Source organism: Neltuma alba, unplaced genomic scaffold (assembly GCF_004799145.2).
Source record: "Neltuma alba isolate B1F8T4 unplaced genomic scaffold, ASM479914v2 tig00004866_pilon, whole genome shotgun sequence".
NCBI lineage: Eukaryota > Viridiplantae > Streptophyta > Magnoliopsida > Fabales > Fabaceae > Neltuma > Neltuma alba.
Window position 1 is genome coordinate 18,859 of NW_021633889.1, and position 19,372 is coordinate 38,230.

Sequence of the window (19,372 nt, forward strand, 5' to 3'; positions counted from 1 at the left end):
ATCTTTATTACTCCCTTTGCTTCATTTGACATTTAATCTCACAAGATAAAGAACATATTTTGAACAATGCATTGGCCTCTAACCTTTGACAAAAAAGGTACTTCACAAGTCTATAAGGCCAAGTTGGTTTGAAAGCCTCTGACCTTTAGGTTTTATTTAATAATAGAAGGAAAGAGAGACAGAGCTTTTCAAAGTGATTTCTAATTCTCTAGTTATCAGATACACATGCATTATGATTTAAACTCCTATATACTACTTTTGATCCTTAATATAAGACCCAATTAACTAATTTGAGAAAATTAAGAAAGCTACTAAATTACTTTAAACTATTTATATTTATTGTGTTTTTCAAATTAATTCCTCTCACTTATAAATTGATATGTAGTCTAATGATCCGCAAAAGTATTTTAGAAAGATCATGTAATATATACTATAATTTAATAATTTAATAATTTTATTAATCTCTCCAAATTAGTTAACTAGATCTTATATATTAAGTATTGGAGGTATTAGTTAGCAAGGAAACTTTCCCACTTTACAAATTTCATGATTTTCCTCCCTTGTAATCCCATTCTGTTTTAGTTAAGAATTAAACTCCGATATAGGAATTCAAGTTGAATATTTGAAAACATAACACCATCTGAGAATGCTCATTACTATTAATCACCTAAATTTTATATCTGGATAATTGCACGGCCTCTCATAAGTGTGTGTTAATCCAAGGAAACAATAAGAGAAATTAGCTTACACAGGGAAATGCTTCAGGCAGAGAAGTAACTGATGTGCCGAAGGGTGAGTTTGCCAGTTCCAAGTTTTTGAACACACTGCCCAGCAACAAAAAGATACATAAATTTGAGCTCTTAAGGTTTACAATCAGACGACATAGTTTTTTACTTTTTTTTCTCTGATGTGTTTCTTTCTTGGACCCCTTGATCTTCAGTCTTTGCAGCACTCTGCATAGTAGAGAAAAGTGAGAGCAAGTAATAATGTACAGCATCATGCATGATCACATTAGTTGATGTAGTAACTAAATTAGCATTCTCTGATATATAGGACCTTCAAAAAGTATTTAAGTTTGCAGAACATATTTGATTTCCTGGTAGGTCCAAAAGTAATGTATATTCCAAATTTGGAATCACATTGACATTCTCCGTCTTCCCTTCTAGATCGTCTCCATTAATTTCAAACACTTGCTCTAGTTTATTATCAAGAAACTTAGTTAGCTTGCAATCTTGTTCTGAATTTTTCTTGCATCCATGGCACTGGACAGGAACACAAAGACTAGTTCATCAGGAAACTGCTCTGTTATTTAAATTCCAGACTTCTTTACCGCTTTTGCCATTAGAAAGTATGCTCCATACAACCATTTCTCAACTTTCTTTGCATCCTTGGCTCGATCTACAGAAAATTGTGATTGCAAGTTCTTTTTCTGTTTAAACCCCTAACGTAATTGTTGATATCGAAAGGATAACAAGCTTCAAGTATTACTTCATCTACTAACCTGTTCAGTACAGCAGTTGCAACAGACACTGAAAGCACATTTAATATAACCAAAACAATGGTTGAAATGTAATTTGAAAAATAAAAATAATCAGTTCACATTATGCCACAGGTAACGAAAACTTAACATGTTAAAATCAATGAGGTACGTATGATAAATCATTTAATTTCAAAATATTCCCATAAGAAGAATATGGCAAGCTATATACCTAGATATATACGGCACACACGTGCTTGCTTTGCCCTTAATTTCAAGAGCTTATTTACTGTTTTAATTCACTTTAAATTCACACACACACATTTTGTTAATGTTGCACTATGTATTTTACTATACCCAAGTAACAGACAACATGTAAAATAAAATTATGGAAAATTAATACAGAAAAATTATAAAAATATTAATACATTTCAAAATAATTGCATGCTGGTATGCCATGGATGCATGGAGGCTATCTGAAGAAAAACAATTCTAAGCTTGACCTTGATTTGAAGGATCTGTTAATCCAAGTTTCCAATTTGATTGTTTAGCTCTGCCTTCTGATTCAATTGATCCCTGTGAACTTCCCAAATTTTTGGATGATCAGGTTCCACAATTGAGACAGCAACACAATATCAAATGAGGAAAGGTTAAGGAGCCAGCTTTATGGGATGGATGACTTTAGACCTCTGGTGTTGAATGTAATGCATTTACAATAATATTATCTTGAATCTGATCATTGAAAGGGAGGATGTTAGGGGGATAGCTGAAAAAATAAAAATAAAAAATTCAACTTGCATTTGAATATTAGAGGGTTAGCTAAACAAAAAAACTCAGATAATAATTTGTTGTTAACAAGAAGTATGACAACGTTCAAATGGCATTCCAAACATAAGCATTTTAAATTTCTTATAACATGGTAATCTTCTGGTTCTAAATATAAGACCCATTTTGTAATTACACTACACAATTAGTCTTATATTAAGGATCGGAGGAGTATATAATATAATCTTATTGTATTTTCAAACATGCCCTCATCATCAGATCCCGCAGCTGAGTTATTTTCCTGCTCCAGTTTCACCCGACTCCAATAGCCCAATATCAACAATTTGTTGCCCACCAAATAAATCTCAATCAAAAGCCTGACATGAAGAATACAAATATGATAATCACCAAATCTTAATCTTGAATAAAATTAAAATTTAACCCACATTTCAGGAAAGAGATAAAGGAATGAACAAGAATTACCAGGAAAAAACAGAAAAACAGAAAGAATTGCAAGTTCCAAGATTTGTTCACATAATACCTAAATCACACAACAAAGAAAAGAAAAGACCAAAGACAAATTTGTGATTCACAACATGAATTTCCCTGGATGGTAACCTGATGAAGACAGGCAAGTCTGATCGTGAAAAATGAGCAAAGCAGAGGTTCATGAGGATCCCAAGAGATTAGTAGGAAAACTAAGTACTTAATTAAACTTCCATGAACTATACAAGAAGAGAAGAGACATCAGTCTCTATCTCCAGTTCTACTAATAAAATCATTAAACACTACCTTGTCCTCTTTCTAAAAACCATGAGCTAAAGTCAAATCCCGGTAGAACTTTAAAAAGGATCACTCTCTTTGGAAAATATCACCATACCTTTTATCAGAAATTATAATACTACCTCCGGTCCTAATTATGATAGATTCTCCAACATTTTCTCTTAGCCAAGCTATGCAAAGAAACAGAATTGGTAGCAAGGGTGTCGGGCTATTCCTAACCCTCCCTCTTCCATACCATATCAGAGAACCCAAAATAATACTCCTTCTGTTCGTAATGTGAGATTTAATTAACTAATTTGAGTATGTTAAGGATATTAGTTAAATTAGTTAATATGATATATTTTTTCTAAAACACTCTAAGCATCTTTCTTAATTTCGTTCCTTTCTCTACTATTTGATTATTGTTGTGGAGGGTTCACTTGAGAAAAAATTGATAAATATGCAAAATAAGTTTTACATATAAGACTACTATTAACTTCCTAGTTAGATCCTACATTAAGAACCAGAGGAGTAGATTTTTTTTTTAAAAAAAAAATGCAAACCCAGATAAATTAAAAAATAGAATAAAGTATGAATACTAATTCAAAGAACAGAACCATGACGAATGTAGTCTCAGGTAATTCATAGAAACAATACCACTGTAATTTGAGAGAGTTAGTGTTCCTAGGCTTTGTAAAGAAGACATGTCAATCAATGCTCATTTCTATGGGAACAGACAATGGAGATTGTTTACCGTAGGGAGTAACTTTGACCATTGTAGAATTGATCGTTTATCAGAATTATTTTCATTTTTAAGAACCAAAACATTAAGCTTCTTCATACCTTCATAAAATTCATTGGTTACATGTATTGGGGTCTCGACCTTCACGGAGATGAAGGGTGTGTTTGGTTGGAGGGGAAGGGAGGAAAAATGAGCCCCTCCCCTCATTTGGTTAAAAATTTTGGAGGGGAGGGGAGCTAAAATGTCCCCTCCCCTCCCCTCCCTCCCCCTATTTTGGCTCCCCTCCAAATTGGGGGTTTTTGGAGGGGAGCCAAAATTTTGGACCATTATACCCTTATGGTTTTTTTAATATTCCACTTCTACCCATAAAATATATTATTATAATATTTATTTCAAATAAAAAATATATTATCCTAAGTAAAAAATAAAAATATATATACATTATTATAATTAAAAATATATTATAAAAATTATTTAAATAAAAAATTATAATATTATAAAATTAATTGTTTTTTATAAATATATTATTTATTAAATATATTTTAAAGCTGGAAAAAAAGATAGCCTAAAGAAAATAAAATTTTATTTTTCTTAGAGCATATAAAATTTGTTAATTTGATTATTTTAAATATATTATTATATTAATTAGAATAAAAAATTACTATACCAATTTTTTAATACACATATTAACATGATAAGACTGAATTTTTATTAAATTATATAATTTAAATTAAGATGTAAATTAATTTATATAATATATCAATAAAAAACATAAACTAATATGTAAGGGTAAAATGGTAAATTGATTATTACTATCTCTTCCCTCCCCTCCTTGAACCAAACAAGGGATCATTAAATACCCTCCCCTCCCTCCTTTTTAATCAAACCAAACAAGGTGAGGATAAAACCTCCCCTCCCCTTCCCTACCCCTCCCTCCTCTCCCTCCCCTTCCCTTCCCTCCCCTCAAACCAAACAGGCCCGAAAAGAAACTTGAGTTTGGAAAACTCAAGCTTATGTGATCCATTAATATCTCATTTTATCCCTCATATGATTATCCGGATCAAATCATAGGATTCGCGACTCTCATGGGAATTTTTTTTCTTTTTTTTAAAAGAAACATACAGACATTTCTTGCAAAACCATTAACTATCAAATGAGCTTCCAAGCACGGAATAAGATTCACCCAAGTAATTAACTTGTAAAATTTAGTTCAAGCCTTCAACGAGATAGCTCATTAGATAAGCTGTCAACTAAATTACAGAACATAGACTCCAAAGAAAATAATAGTCCAACAATTGTACTAAAGCCTCTCGAACTTTATTTGGTCTGTCAAAGTAAGCAGAAGAAGGATTAAGAGAGATTTCTGTTAGCAATGTTCTTCTCAAACTGGCTGCCTAAGACTGACCATTTATGATCAGCCTGAAACAATTGTTGCCAAGCTTTTCTTTGATCTTCCACCATCTCAGACTTCTTTTTTCTCACAGTCTCAGTCTCCTTCTTGAACTCTTTTGTTTCTGCAATATACTTCCTCTTTTGCTCTTGAAGAGACAACATTTCAGCCTCACAATCTTTTCTCTGTTTCTCCAACATAGAGATCTGCTCCTTCAGCCTAGCTTCCGTCTCTTCAGCTTCATCCATAAACCTCTGGGTCTTGGACATTTTGGAAACAAGAGCAATAGCAGCATCCTTTCGTTGAGTTAGCTCCTCCTTGATCCTCATATCTCTTTCTTCAAGGTCTGCAAATTTATTGACAATGGCAAATGCTTGCTTGAAAGAAGACAAAATGATAGGAAAATCTTTATGCATAGATTTTATCATAGCCATAACTCCATGGGATATAGCTCCATCTTCCAAGGAGAGGCACGACAAGAAGTTGAGAGCTGTTTGTAGACGAAGACTATTGGCTTCTGAGGTTGCTATGTCCTTAAGAGGCATCTTCAAGCAGTCTTCCAAGTCAGCAAGGGCCTTTGCAACAAGCTCATCTTTAGGGGCAGCAACAGCAGGAACAGATGATACTGGTGATTTACGACCATAATCATCCTCCATAGATTGAAGCATATTGATGAGATCATCAGCTTTCAAGTCTTGAGGATTTATCACAGGAATCACCTTCCCATCTTTTTCAACATCTGACTTCCTTGGGTTGAACTCGATTTGATTTTGAATCTAATAACAAAAAGTGGATTTGAAAAACAACATGAGACTAAGCTTTAACAGCAATATTTTCCTTTCTACTAAGATATAAGCTGCATATACAAGTCTTTTTAACTCATTATCAAACCATGTATCATTTTAAAAGCAATATATATCAATCTTCTATTCGATCCTCATATCATTGCCAGCGATTCTGTAGCCGCAAGATCCTGAATCGTGACTAGGTACAAGACTCAGACAGTTTTGTAAGTGCCAACAAAAGATATCATGTTTGGGCCAAGAAAAGTATTAGAAAGCTTACATGTGGAATTGTGTTTGTTGAGGAAGTAACTAAGGTTCCTGGCAGCAAGCTTGCTAATTTTGAATCAGTTGATGAGCTAGTTATCTTAGCTTTCTCAGACGATAGGGAACCTTCAAAGCTTTCTTTAACATCCTGTAGAGAAATAAATCATGACCTGTAAGGTTTACGTATTCAGTGTTTAAATTAGTTTGTAGAGAGTTGAATTTTATCCCTACATTTTCCCTTAATAGGGTTTCCTTTTGAGTACTCTGACCTTCCAGATCTCTAACACTCTACATAGCTCAAAAAGAAGAAAGGGATGAGAATAAGTTGCACCATATATATGAATCACGCGTGCATTGCTTTGATTTCATGAGGAATTACTTTTTTCGAAATTTCAATTTTTGCAAGTGATTGTTGCTGGTCCTTCAAACCTGATAGACTGGTTGATATTGTATTGACCAACTCCTTATATATAAAAATCATTGACCGTATAGTCAAAATCAAATAGTTTAGTCTTAACAAGGAACTTGTTCGCAAATACTTTTATAGTCTAGAGGCTTTTAGGACACTTACAGTTTCATCATCAGGTGTTTTAGGGAGAGATATATCTACAGGATTACTTGTTGACGGCTTGCTAATCGATTGAGGAAGTAAATATGAAGTTGGCATTGCAACAGATATCTCTGAGCCAGGCATTATTTGATTGATACTCTGAGACACCATATCCAACAAGAAATTGGTAACTAACGTCACAAGCAGAAGAAAGACAAAATCATTAGAAGATGTAAGATAATAAGATAGTTAGGTTGACTTTGGTTGAGCTTTCTGGTTCTGAATGAGCTAATGAAGTAACAATCTGAACATTCTCTGATGTAGTACACTCTGCAGCTCCTCCTTCAACATTCTACACCACGTTAAAAGATAGTCAATATCAACTAAACCAATTGCTTAACATGTCTTGCTTTTGTGTACTTTGATCTTCTAACTCTTTCTTATTTTGTAAGCTGAAAGAGTGAATAAATTGCATTCTAGATCATATATTAGATATAATGATGTCCATTAAGCATGGCCAATACCAAATCCAAAAGATATAACAGATTTGCCAGGTCTTCAAGCAAGAGATGGAAGATATATGCATACCTCCGTAAAGTTTGGTGAAGTAATGAATGTCAACTCCTGGTTATTGCTCTGTTGGGTGGTTTCTCTCTCAAAATAGGGGTCGATAATATGATCCAACCACCCCAATGAAGCAAGAAAACAGAGAGGATTTGCTATCATATCATCAAGGACAAAGAAATTATTTAAAATACCGATTGAATGCATATAAATTATATCTATTTGAAAAAAAATATTATTTGAAGTAAATAAAATATTGATGTTGAATATTATATTTAAATATAAAAACTTAATTTTAAGTACACTTGAAGCGTGTGGAAGCAGAAAATCTAATTGAACCATATACATGTATTCATTTTAGAAAGATACTGAGTAGTAGGAATTCATGACGGATGGCTATATATCATGTCAACAAAAAATATGCAAGTAATATAAATGTAAGTATGTGTATATATACAAATACTATTGCACTTGCAGACATGATGCTACTATAACATTCAAGTTAGGAAGTACCTTTTCCCAGTTCTTCAAGGATTTCTTCAGGAGTAACAGAGGAAGCAAGAGATAGTTTGGGACATCCTAGCACATCAATGTGTGTCACATTTTGAAAAGCGATGGATGGAGCAATCAAAGTGAGTGAGGGAAGGTTCCAAAGTACAAGATATTTCAATGCTGGAGTGACATCTTGGTATGTGTGTTGTGTCATCTCCAAATACTTGGTCTAGTACAGGTGCATCTTTTATGAACAGTGACTTTAGATTTGGGATCACTCCACATGTGGAGATCTTAGGGAATACGCATTTCAACTTATGGCAATATATGATCATTATTGAAGCAAGTCTTGGGAAGACAAGTTGTGGAGAGGTTGACACATTTTGATCATCTTCTTCAATGATTTTCTCCAACTCATCACAACCTTCAATGTGAAGTTCCCTCAGTTGCGGGAGGTCTTTCAAGATGAATGAAGGGAATACTTCTTTCAAATTTCCACACTTGAATAGTTTTAACCATTGAAGATGTTGAAGGAGTAAAGAATTTTTGGGACCCCTCCATATATGCCTTAATTTGGGCAGACCAACCAAAAAAAGATCATATAAACTCAAGTTAATTTGTTGTCTATTGATAGGAAGCTGTTCGACATAAAAAAAAACTGCAACTTCATCGTTATGTGAAACAAGTAGTCGCTGTAAAGTTTCTTGAAAGGCTAAAACCCCCTTTAATTGGTCCTGTAAAAGTGAAAAACAAGTCAAATGTAGCAATTAAAATTTGAAAATTATAGCGTCACCCAGTATAAACAATTAAAAAATTAATATTATGGAAAAATTAGATAAATACACATGCTGTGATTATATTAAATTAATATGACTAGACAAAGTTTCTTTCACAAATTGTGAGTATATAGTATGGTGATATATATAAATTTAATACTCTTCCGGTCCTTAATATGAGACCTATTTAACTAATTTGATTAGATTAAAAAGATTAGATAAGTTACTTAATCATAAAAAATGACATTTTTTTTCCTAAAACACCATAATCATCTTGCTTTATATCCTCTCTCCCTCTTCTACTTGATTATGGTTGAGAGAGATCCATAGAGATAATTTACGAAAAATTGATAAATATGATAAATAGGTCTTATATTTAGGACTAAAATTAACTCAATAATTAGATCATATATTAAGGACTGGAGGAGTATTTTTTATATTGATGATGATAGATTATATGAATGATCTTAGAAACTTAAAAATGAAAGAATAATACCTCAGAAATCATCTGATCATCCTCTTGTCTCAATCCACCATATGCAACCCGATAATTGGTAAACTTTATATTTAACCGTGGACATTGATATGAATCCAACAATTTCAAAGAAGGCCACGTCAGATGATAATTTTCAGGACATATACTAATGATATTTGGCATTTTCCTAAGTTGAAGATACTCCAGAGCAAAAAACTCAATCATTTGAGGCCTGTTTAGATTTAAGCCTTCATAAAGAGATTGGCCAAACACACTTCTTAATTCATCACTTGCAGCCACATATAAATGTTCCAAATGTGTAAGGCTCTTTGCGAAAGAGATAGGCATTAAGTATTCTAGTTTTTTGCAATCCGATATTATAAGTCTTTTCAATTTGGGGAATGCATTTTCATAACTTTGATATTCACTTCCATGAACTATTTCTTTCTCATCTTCTGTCAGTACCTGCTCAAGCGAATCACAGCTTTTTATATCAAGCTCCTCCAAGTTTGCAAAAAGACCTTGAGGAAGCTCACCACTATTCAAAGTCTTCAGATTCTTCAGCTTTGAAAGAGCTAGACGAGTCAAATTGGAGATGAATCCAACTTGACTTGGATTAGCTGCATAGCCTATCACGCATTCTATCCCATCTGATTCAAGAAGTTCAAGGAGAGTCAACTCATTCATACCTCCTCCTATTTTTTGCCACAGGTCAGGAATGATATTTTTGCAACTACTAAGGATTCCCCTCAAAGATAGAGTCTTTGCCTTTCTCATCATATCCATACTAGTTGCGGATGAAATACAATTCTCGAAGTTTTCACTATATAAACTTCTTGCAACAAAAGAATGACAATAAGATGCACTTGCTTGAACCCAAAAATCTTCATCATTACTGCCAAAATGTATGCAATAACTCTCCAATGCTGATGCGGTAGTGCTAATTTTATCAAAAAATCTAGCACTATTTTTATTTTGGTCTCCCCAGTCTCTTCCACTATTGCCACAAAAATACAATACTTCCAATTAGGAACATCTTCCCATTACTTCAAAAGGATTCCTTTCAATTTTGGATCTACATAAATGTAGAAATCTCAATTTTTTTTGTTGTATGATGCATTTTGGCAATTCATCAAAAGAACAACCCCAAATGGTAAGAGACTCAAGTGTTTCTAAGCCCCCTATAAAAGAGATATCGCCGAGTACCCAACAATATAGCATTAGGCAACACAAATTTTTTATCATGGGGAATAAAATGGGTAATTGAAGAACCACTGAATCTTTTCCAAGGTAATTAGTATTTTTAAGAATCAAAACTCTGAGCTTCTCCGTGCCACTAAAAAAATTATTATGTATAGTCACACAAGGGTTTGAATATATGGAGACATAAAGAAACTTAAGTTCAGGACAACATAACTTGTTAGGATATTTATCAACATCTTCAATCCATAAATATCTTACTGCATGGTCCTCCATTATCATATCCTCTTTTAATTGTCCCATAATCAACTTATTCTCCTTTTTGGCTATCCATAGAGCTACATCACGAACCAAGTCATGCATTTTGATGTAATGATTTCCATCTTCACCATGAACTTTTAGCAGTAAACAAGAATCTATGAGCTTCTTTATGGCTTTATTCATCACTTTTATCCTTGCCCAATATGAGGGAATCTCTCCAGTCAGACCCAGCCCTAGTCCAATTCTGGCTAAGTGATCAATTTGAATTTCAGAATCTTCTGGATACACGGAACACAATGTAAAAAATGATTTAGCCACTTCGTTATCTAAATTATCATAGCTTAGGCGAAGACATCCATGAGTACTTCTTAGACCTTCTTCAATATCTACCCACTGTGGATCTCCCAATGTTTTCAATGCATCAACCCAGTCGTCATAAGGTCTATCCTTTAAAGTACTAGCTACTGCGGCAATTGCAATAGGTAAACCACAACATTCTCTTATAATTTTTTGTGCTATATCCTTAAAGGATTTAGAGGAGTTGTCAAATAACCTAGCATGCTTTTGAAAAAGGGCCCAGGAATCATCCACAGTTAAACATTCCAAGTGAATTGTTTTTGCACAATTCATCAATTCACATACATCAAATTTGCGTGTGGTTATAAGAGTAGTGCAACCCATTTGATTATTAGCAGTAGGAATCCCTATATCCACAAAATTCAGCTTTTCCATATGTCATCCAGAATGATCAAAAACCTCTCACCACTGCTCAATCTCATAGACAAGCGCCTAGCTCTCCCTTGTGTCTCTTCCTCTTTGAATTCCAAGCTTAGTTGGCTGGCAATCTCGTTTTGTATTTTTATTACATCAATGGTATTGGACACAACCACAAAGACTACTTTGTCAAAAAATTTCTCTGCTTCTTTGCCCACTTCTTTTACCAAAGTTGTTTTCCCAGACCCGCCCATGCCACACAATCCTATCATATGAATCTTATCATCCTTAATAACACTCACAAGGTCCTCATAAGCTCCCTTTCTACTGTCAAAGGCCACAAAATCTTGTGAAGAAAAGTAGTTCATTCCTACAAGGGAAGTAAGTCGAGAAAACTCTGAGAATTCAACTTCATTGTGCTTTCTAATTTTATTTATCTTCCCTTGAAGCTGCTTTGCCAGATTATAACGACTGATCAATTTTGGACAACATTTAAGACAAGACATCTTGTTTCTTTTCTTCGTTTTCTCTTGCAGCTCCACCACTTATGCCTTCAGAAAGTATGCTTCTTCCAGCCACTTCTCAACTTTACCAACAACCTTGTGAGTTTTCTTACTAGCATCTTTAGCATGATCTAGAACCTCTTGTATTTTTTATTGCAGGTTATCTTTTTCTATTTCAAGCTCTTTGACATAATCATTGAAGCGGAAAGGATAGCAAGCTTGAAGTATTGCTTCATCTACCAACTTGTTCAGTATATTATTCGCAACAGAAATGACAACATCCATTGCCACTGAAACAACAATGTAGCCCAGGTATATATGGTGATGATATAACTTTAATTTAAAACACCACGAAAATAAATAATTGGTATTTACTTAATTAAACAGAGAATTATATAGGGCAACTTTAATTATACGAAAAGTTGAGCGTTTATGTCCACTTTTCAACTGAGTCACTAAAATCATTATGTTTGTAATTTTTGTAGAAAAGATCATTAATGAATATTATGCAACAAATAATGACAGCACAAGGCAAGTTGAAATGAAGAGGTGCATGTGGTAATTATAGGTAGGAAAAGATATTTTCAGCAAATAATAATAATAATGGAAAAATTAGTTGTTAAGTCTCCATAGTTTTAACTCAATTACAATTTAATCATTAAAGTTTAACTCCGGTCAATTCAATTTTTCACGTTTTAGCCGTTTATCTGTTAGTTCCTCCATTTTATGGCTCGGTCACAACTTATTCCATAAAAGATTGGATGATTTGCCGAAAGTGTAGAGACCAACCAATTAAATGGTTGAATTTGAGTGACTGATTTGAAAGAGTTCAACTTAACTAAATCTTAATCAACTTGAGATTAGAGAGATTAAATAATTAATTTTTTAGCAATAATTTACGGAGTTAAATATTTTTTTTGTGTTACAAGGAGTGGGCTCGAACCCACAACGCACACCCACACATACACATATACCACTCGGCCAAGCGGCGAGTAGTTACTATAGCCTTCATTTCATCTTAGAAGAAACAATTTTTGAGTATCACATGTTACCATTTATAAGACACGCTTAAAAGTTCTTTTCAATTTTTTGTTAATTTTTTATTTTGCTTCCATTTAATTGCTGACCTTAATCTCATTACATTTATTAAGATAAATTATTTAGATGATAAATTCTCTCTCTTATGCTCTCTTAAGGGTATTTACGAAAAACGTTATATTTTTTTATATTTATTATATCTAACTAATTTTAATCAAGTATTTTTATCAACGTTATTTGATCAATTATCTTTTAATAAAAGTAACGTTAGCAAGCTTTAGCACTTTCCTTCTCCGGGCATAAATTTATTACTCTAAATATAAGATATTTTTGATATTGTTGTAATTATAAGTTTTTGGATAAAGGTGCATTTAACATCCCCACATTTTTTGGAGGTAAACCCGGCATCTGAAAAATTTTCAGGTGCAGTGTTGCCTCCATATATTAAAAAGGGAGCAATTCTACCTCTCGCTAACAGAAGAATAAAGGGATGTAAAGCCCACTGACAGATAAGCATCATATTTTAATAAAATAATGGCATGTAATTAATTAAAGGTTTAAGATGTAATTTTGACAACCAAGTTTACATTAAGGGAATAAGGCACCATAAAGTTTTTTTTGTCACAAAAATATACATGAAGTTATCAAAAAAAAAGATAAAAATAAAAATGCCATTAACGTCTTTATAGTGCCCAATGCTCATTAGTTTTAACTTTGTTGCTAAAAATACACCTTAAACCTAATTTTGTGGGCCCCACTAACAGAAAAGTAACAGACATTAACCATATTGTTATTTTACCTCGTTTTAATAATTTTATGTATATTTTTGTACTAAAAAAAACTTTAAAATGCCTAGCATCCTGTGGTGTAAATTTAGTTATTAAAATTGCACCTTAACTTTTAATTAAAATACCCCCCTGTATTTAGAAAAAGGGCTTGCATTTACACGAGTTAATCTGAAGAGGCCTTCAGTAGCACACTACCATTTTTGCCAACGAGTCCTCCCCAGTCACAAGCCTAAGCCCCAGTCGATACCAGATTAACCCTTCCCCCCAACCCCAAAAAAACACAAGTGGCATTTTAATTAAGGGTAAAGATGTAGTTTTAACCCTTATTTTCTTTCTCATGTGCAATTTTGTTTCTAATCTTTTTAGTGTTACAATTTTAACCCTAATCTTATTTTTTATGTACGATTTTATCCCCACTCCTTGATTGTACAATACAAAAAAAAAGATAAAGAGTAAAATTGCATCTTAAAAAAAATCAAGAGTAAAACTTAACATGAGAATTGATATCAGAATCAAAATTACACCTTTACCTAATTATTTTTCTGTTAGTGAGGGGTAAAATTGTTTCATTTTTAATAGAAGCAAAATTGCATTATTAAATTTTTTACTGGTTGCACCTCCAAAAATCTTTAAGAGTCCCAACACTTTATTCTAAGTTTTTTTCAAAAAAAGACATGGCGAACAATGCCAAATAAAAACAACCTTACCAATCTTTTTTTTTTAGCAAAAGAAAGTCCATATTATTAATATTTCAAAAAGATATACACTCACTAATAACCTGTAAAGAAACGAAAAGGAAACACAAAAGGCCAAAAAACCACAGCAGAAAGAAAGGACAGAAAGCAATAAAAGCCTAGAGTACAACCTAGAGAAAAAGGCAAGGAAAAAAAAAACTTAGCCTATACCTGCACGAACAGCCACAAAAGCACCATCACTGTCCAGGTCATGCAACAGAATACTACGCAGAGAGGGTGGTGGATCTTTAATCCATCCTTGCGGGACCACACTTCTCATTGCCAAAGCTGCAATTTTATCAGCAGCATTATTGCCTTTTCTAGAAACCAAAGACAAATCCCAGTTGTAGTTAACCCTTCCCAGATCCAAGCACTTCTGTAACTCATCTCTACACCTCCAATCACACCCGACCATATCCTTATCCTTTATACGCCTGTACAACTCCAGACAATCTGTCTCTAAAATTGCTTTTCCATCTCCAAATAAATCTCTGATATTAAAGGCTTCTAATAAAGCCAAACACTCTGCCATAAATGCAGACTGGGCTTCTACTTTCAACCCCACACCCCCTAGAAACCTCCCATCCTTATCTCTCCCAATAACCCTAACCCCGGCCAAGCCATTTTCTGCATCATAGGCACTATCAACATTAATCTTCACCGTGCCTTGTATTGGTTTTTGCCAAGCCTGGGCCCTTTCATAGCTATGGGGGGCCGAAAGCCTACCACTCTTTCTACTCAAGCTGCTCCAAAACTCATTAGTCAGTCTAATTGCCGTTTCCAGACATCTTACAGCTTCAACTTCCCTTCCTTCAAAAATGGAACCACATCTGCATTTCCAGATTTGCCAGCAAATACAAGCGAAGAGGGCTACATTATAATCATCAGTCACAGATTTATTAGCAGTCCAATTCTCAAACCAGCGATCAAACCTCACCATATTACTTTCATCAAACTTCAAAGCTAAAGGCGAGCCAAACCAGCAAAGTTTTGCCCAAGGACACAAGAAAAGGGCATGCTCAACTGAATCTTCCTGAGAATGACAGATATTACAAGTAGGAGCATGAGCACATCTTCTCTTGTGTAAAGCATATTTAGTTGCCAAAGCACCGCACAAAGCTCTCCACAGAAAGTGAATAAGCCTTAATCTTCCATAAAAATTTCCAAAGGCCATCACCTACCCTGTAAGAGCAACTTGGAGTATCTTTGTCAGTGGCTAGCTTCAGGTCTCTAGCTATCTTATATCCCCTCTTCACAGCATAGGTGCCATCTTTATTGCCCAACCATATATACTTGTCTTCCTCCTCAATAATAGGAATTCGAACTCTCCTTATTGCTTCTTTATCTTCATCTGAAAGCCATTGCTCCACCTTCACAAAACACCACTGTCTCTCAGCTATAATATCTGCAACCTTCACAGCTTTTATGTCATCAGTAAGTTCCCTCTGCCTCAACTTGTAACCTTTGGCCTCAGGTAACCAACTATCTTCAAATAGCTTCACTTTGTCTCCTTTACTCACCCTCCATACTAGATCTCTCCTCAATAGTTCCCTTCCATCCAGAATACTAGACCAATACCAGGACGGCTTGCTTCCCTTGTCAGGTTGCATAAAATCTTTATCATGGAAGTATAGACCCTTCAGAATCTTACACCAAAGATCATCCTGATTCTAACACAGCCTCCATGCCGTTTTAGCTAATAAAGCATCATTGAATTTCATGAAGTCATGAAATCCCATTCCACCACCCCCCCTTATCCTTGCACATATACTTCCAAGACTTCCAATGTATTCTGCCTTCATTTTCCTTCTGCCTCCACCAAAAGCCGGCTACCAAACTGTCCAATTCCATGCAAACATTCTTTGGAAATTTGAAGCAAGACATCGAGAAGATAGGAATTGCATTTGCAACTGCCTTAATCATAATCTCTCTCCCAGCAAAGGTCAAGAGTCTCTGCTTCCATCCTTGCACCTTTAATCCCATCTTATTCTTCACAAATCTCAGAGCTTCCACTTTGGATCTGCTCCAAATAACTGGTAACCCCAAATATCTGCCCGGATTCATTGATGCACTTATTCCCAGCACCTCAAAGGCTTCCTGCTTCACCTTTTCAACCGTGTTCTTAGAGAAGAAAACACAAGATTTGTCCAGGTTAATAGTTTGCCCCGAGGCTTGGGAATAGACATTCAAAATCTCCATTAATCTTCTACAATTATTCCTCTTGGCATTAATAAAAAAGAGAGAGTCATTAGCGAAGAAACAATGAGAAAGGATAGGGTAGTGCTTTGCTAACTTTATTCCCTTCAGCAAACCCATATCTACATGCCACTGGACCATTGAAGAAAGTGCATCAGCTGCGATAATGAATAAAAATGGAGAAAGAGGATCCCCTTGACGGATTCCTCTTCTCATTTCAATTTCTGTGATCTTCTTACCTCCTATCACTAAATTCAGCATCACAGATTGCACACACTCCATAATCCAGGCAATCCACTTTTCACTAAAGCCCATCTTCCTCATAACTTCTTCAATGAACCTCCATTCCAATCTATCGTACGCCTTGTTCATGTCTATTTTCACAACCATCTCATATTTCCTACACTTTTTCTTATTCTTCAGGTAGTGATAGGCTTCATGTGCAATGATGATATTGCCTTGTATCAAGCGCCCTTCAATAAAGGCTCTTTGATTTTGAGAGATAATCCTGGCCAGAATAGGCTTCATCCTATTTGCCAAGACTTTAGAGACAATCTTATAAGCAAAATTGCAAAGCCCTATAGGCCTATACTGACCCACACATTCAGCATTTTCTACTTTCGGTATAAGCACCACGTTAGTTTTATTCAAAGCTGTCAACTTAGCATTATTATTGAAAAAGCCAAAGACCATCTCAGTCACCTCCTTCTCAATTGTCCCCCAGGCAGAGTGATAGAACATTCCACAGAATCCATCAGGTCCAGGAGCTTTTAGTGCACCCAACTGGAAAGCTGCACTCTTGATTTCCTCCCTGGTTACCGCTTCTTCCAAGCTCGCATTTTCTTCCCCACTCACCAAGTTTTTAACAAAACTCAAAGCCACATCTAAATTTCTGTAACCATCCAAGGAAAAAAGCTTACTATAGAAGCTAATAAAGGAATTATTTATCTCCTCTTCATTCTCTAGCCATCTACCCCCATTCCCTTTCAGCCTCACAATTTTATTTCTCACTCTTCTCTGAATAGTGCACGAGTGAAAAAACCTTGTATTTCTATCCCCAGCATTCAGCCACTGAATTCTTGACCTCTGCCACCAATACACCTCCTCTCTCTCCCACGCCTCTTCAATCTTTTTAATTAATTCCTCGATTTCCATCCTCCTGGCTGCAATCAATTCTCCTCTTCTGCATTCTTCAAGTTTTACTGATAAACTATCAACCACCTTGCGGCCATTTGGAAAGGCCCTCCTCCCCCATTCTGACAGAATTTTTTTTGCAATTATTCAGTCTGCTAACCAATTCCTCCACCTTATTGCTCCCAATCACATCTTTATGCAACCATCCTTCTCTAACTTTATTCAAGTAGTCTTCATGCTCCAACCATGTGGCTTCTAATTTAAACACTTTCTGGCCCCGCACATACTTAAACTCACTATCAACTGCAATCATATGATGGTCTGATCCTATCGACTCAATGTGTAGCACCAAGGCTGAGTGAAAAACCTCCCAGAATTCCACGTTGCCTACTGCTCTATCAATCCTTTCTTTTACATGTGCTTCACCTAGCCTCTGGTTACACCAGGTAAATCGGGCACCAGAGTAATCCAGATCCATCAGAGCACAGTCAGACATCATACTCTGAAAGTTCATTATTCTCCTCATATCTTCCGGTCTATTCCCCTTCTTCTCATACACTAAAGCTATATCGTTAAAATCACCCATGCAGAGCCAAGTACCCCGAATACCACTTGCAATACTTCTCATTTTTCTCCATACCTCCATCTTCTCTTCGACCCGAGGTGCACCATAAACAAAGGTCACATAGTTCGGCACTTTCTGCCTAGAGGACTGCATACTCGTATGAATAATATTTTTGGAGCAATGCCAAATATTAATAGTTACATCCTTATTCCACCAAAGAGCCAAACCACCGCTCCTTCCTACTGGTTCAACATAAACTTCGTCCTTCATCCTACATCTTTTTCTTACCTTCATCATTCTTGCTTTCAACATCCTAGTTTCCATTAGGAAGATTACTGAGGGATTCCTCTTCATACTTTCCTCCCTCAGTTTCTTCACTGTCAAGGCCCTTCCCAAGCCTTGACAGTTCCACACCAGGAAAATCATGGCGTCCTGGTGGCTGTTAAAGGCCAGCCACTATCCCTTTCAGCATTCACTAATATCACTTGCTCCCTCACCGCAGCCACATCACCTTGTTCCATAGAGTTAGCCACGTGTGCCTCCAAATCCTTAGCACATCCTCCCTTGTGTCCCATCACTCCTTCTTTTCTTAACCTTCTTTTAAGCATTCTCACATTTCTCCTCCCACCAGGTCCCCTTTTCCCTTCCTTTTGCTGATCATTATCAATAGTACAGTTATCAAAGATTAATTTTCTTCTCTTAGAGCTCAACTGTTCCGTACCCTCCATCCATCCTCTTTTCAAATTAATCTTTTCCACCCTTAAGGCCACCTCCGAGATTGGTGAAGCATTCCCATACACAACAATTGCCTTGGACAGATCAGCCTTTGCTTTAGGAGAGTCTGTATTCTTCTTCAGCTTTTCAATGTCTGCTATTTGTTTCACACTCACCTTAACAGCAGCATCAACCTTCACATCCATATTTGTTCTATTTTTGACATCCTCCACAACCTTTCCTTCCTCAAACGACACTTCCCTATTCTCATCCTCCTGTGCCTCAGTCTCTTCCCTTGTATCTTCCTTAACTATGTCCCAAGACCTGGGACTCTTAGACGAGGGTTCCTCCTTATTTTCCTTAGCAAATGTTCGCTCCTCCAACTTCTTCTTCTGCTGTATACTCATAACAGATTCACCACATGCTTCTATCTCCTCCCATCTTTCATTACAACCAACTATTTCTACCTTCAAATTCCTTGCC

General features: G+C 35.4%; 3 protein-coding genes across 4 annotated transcripts; all 3 read right to left on the minus strand.

Moving 5' to 3' along the window:
- Positions 1 to 5,096: 5,096 nt before the first annotated feature.
- LOC114746020 (uncharacterized) lies at positions 5,097 to 5,890 on the minus strand. The gene is made up of 2 exons (XM_028934197.1): positions 5,868 to 5,890; positions 5,097 to 5,831 (listed from the first exon to the last, which is right to left on the minus strand). The coding sequence occupies exon 2, from the start codon at positions 5,802 to 5,804 to the stop codon at positions 5,097 to 5,099; it is 708 nt and encodes a 235-aa protein (XP_028790030.1). The 5' UTR covers positions 5,805 to 5,831; positions 5,868 to 5,890.
- Positions 5,891 to 6,162: 272 nt separating this feature from the next.
- Positions 6,163 to 9,898, minus strand: LOC114746029 (uncharacterized). 2 transcript variants are annotated; one of them, XM_028934214.1, is made up of 8 exons: positions 9,064 to 9,325; positions 7,813 to 8,525; positions 7,324 to 7,454; positions 6,995 to 7,087; positions 6,757 to 6,894; positions 6,565 to 6,648; positions 6,417 to 6,473; positions 6,163 to 6,333 (listed from the first exon to the last, which is right to left on the minus strand). In XM_028934214.1, exons 2-8 carry the CDS (start codon positions 8,003 to 8,005, stop codon positions 6,166 to 6,168), a joined length of 864 nt encoding a protein of 287 aa, XP_028790047.1. In that variant the 5' UTR covers positions 8,006 to 8,525; positions 9,064 to 9,325; the 3' UTR covers positions 6,163 to 6,165. The 2 variants fall into 2 exon arrangements, 1 of the variants encoding a protein (XP_028790047.1); XR_003740244.1 differs by lacking the exons at positions 6,163 to 6,333; positions 6,417 to 6,473; positions 7,324 to 7,454 and having other exon boundaries at positions 6,574 to 6,648; positions 9,064 to 9,898.
- A 1,324-nt stretch (positions 9,899 to 11,222) lies between these two features.
- LOC114746021 (uncharacterized) lies at positions 11,223 to 17,631 on the minus strand. The gene is made up of 4 exons (XM_028934199.1): positions 16,114 to 17,631; positions 15,462 to 15,950; positions 14,452 to 15,313; positions 11,223 to 11,587 (listed from the first exon to the last, which is right to left on the minus strand). Exons 1-4 carry the CDS (start codon positions 17,629 to 17,631, stop codon positions 11,223 to 11,225), a joined length of 3,234 nt encoding a protein of 1,077 aa, XP_028790032.1.
- Positions 17,632 to 19,372: the final 1,741 nt, after the last annotated feature.

Coding starts and splice junctions, on each gene's coding strand:
- LOC114746029 (XM_028934214.1), bottom strand. CDS start 8,005: ATGACACAACACACATACCAAGATGTCACTCCAGCATTGAAATATCTT. Junction 7,455..7,812: donor CCTTGAAGAACTGGGAAAAG/GTACTTCCTAAC, acceptor ATGATATGATAG/CAAATCCTCTCTGTTTTCTT. Junction 6,474..6,564: donor AAATTGAAATTTCGAAAAAA/GTAATTCCTCAT, acceptor TGAGCTATGTAG/AGTGTTAGAGATCTGGAAGG.
- LOC114746021 (XM_028934199.1), bottom strand. CDS start 17,631: ATGGAAATCGAGGAATTAATTAAAAAGATTGAAGAGGCGTGGGAGAGA. Junction 15,951..16,113: donor GCATGGAATTGGACAGTTTG/GTAGCCGGCTTT, acceptor AGGCTGTGTTAG/AATCAGGATGATCTTTGGTG. Junction 15,314..15,461: donor CTCCAAGTTGCTCTTACAGG/GTAGGTGATGGC, acceptor TGTCATTCTCAG/GAAGATTCAGTTGAGCATGC.
- LOC114746020 (XM_028934197.1), bottom strand. CDS start 5,804: ATGCTTCAATCTATGGAGGATGATTATGGTCGTAAATCACCAGTATCA.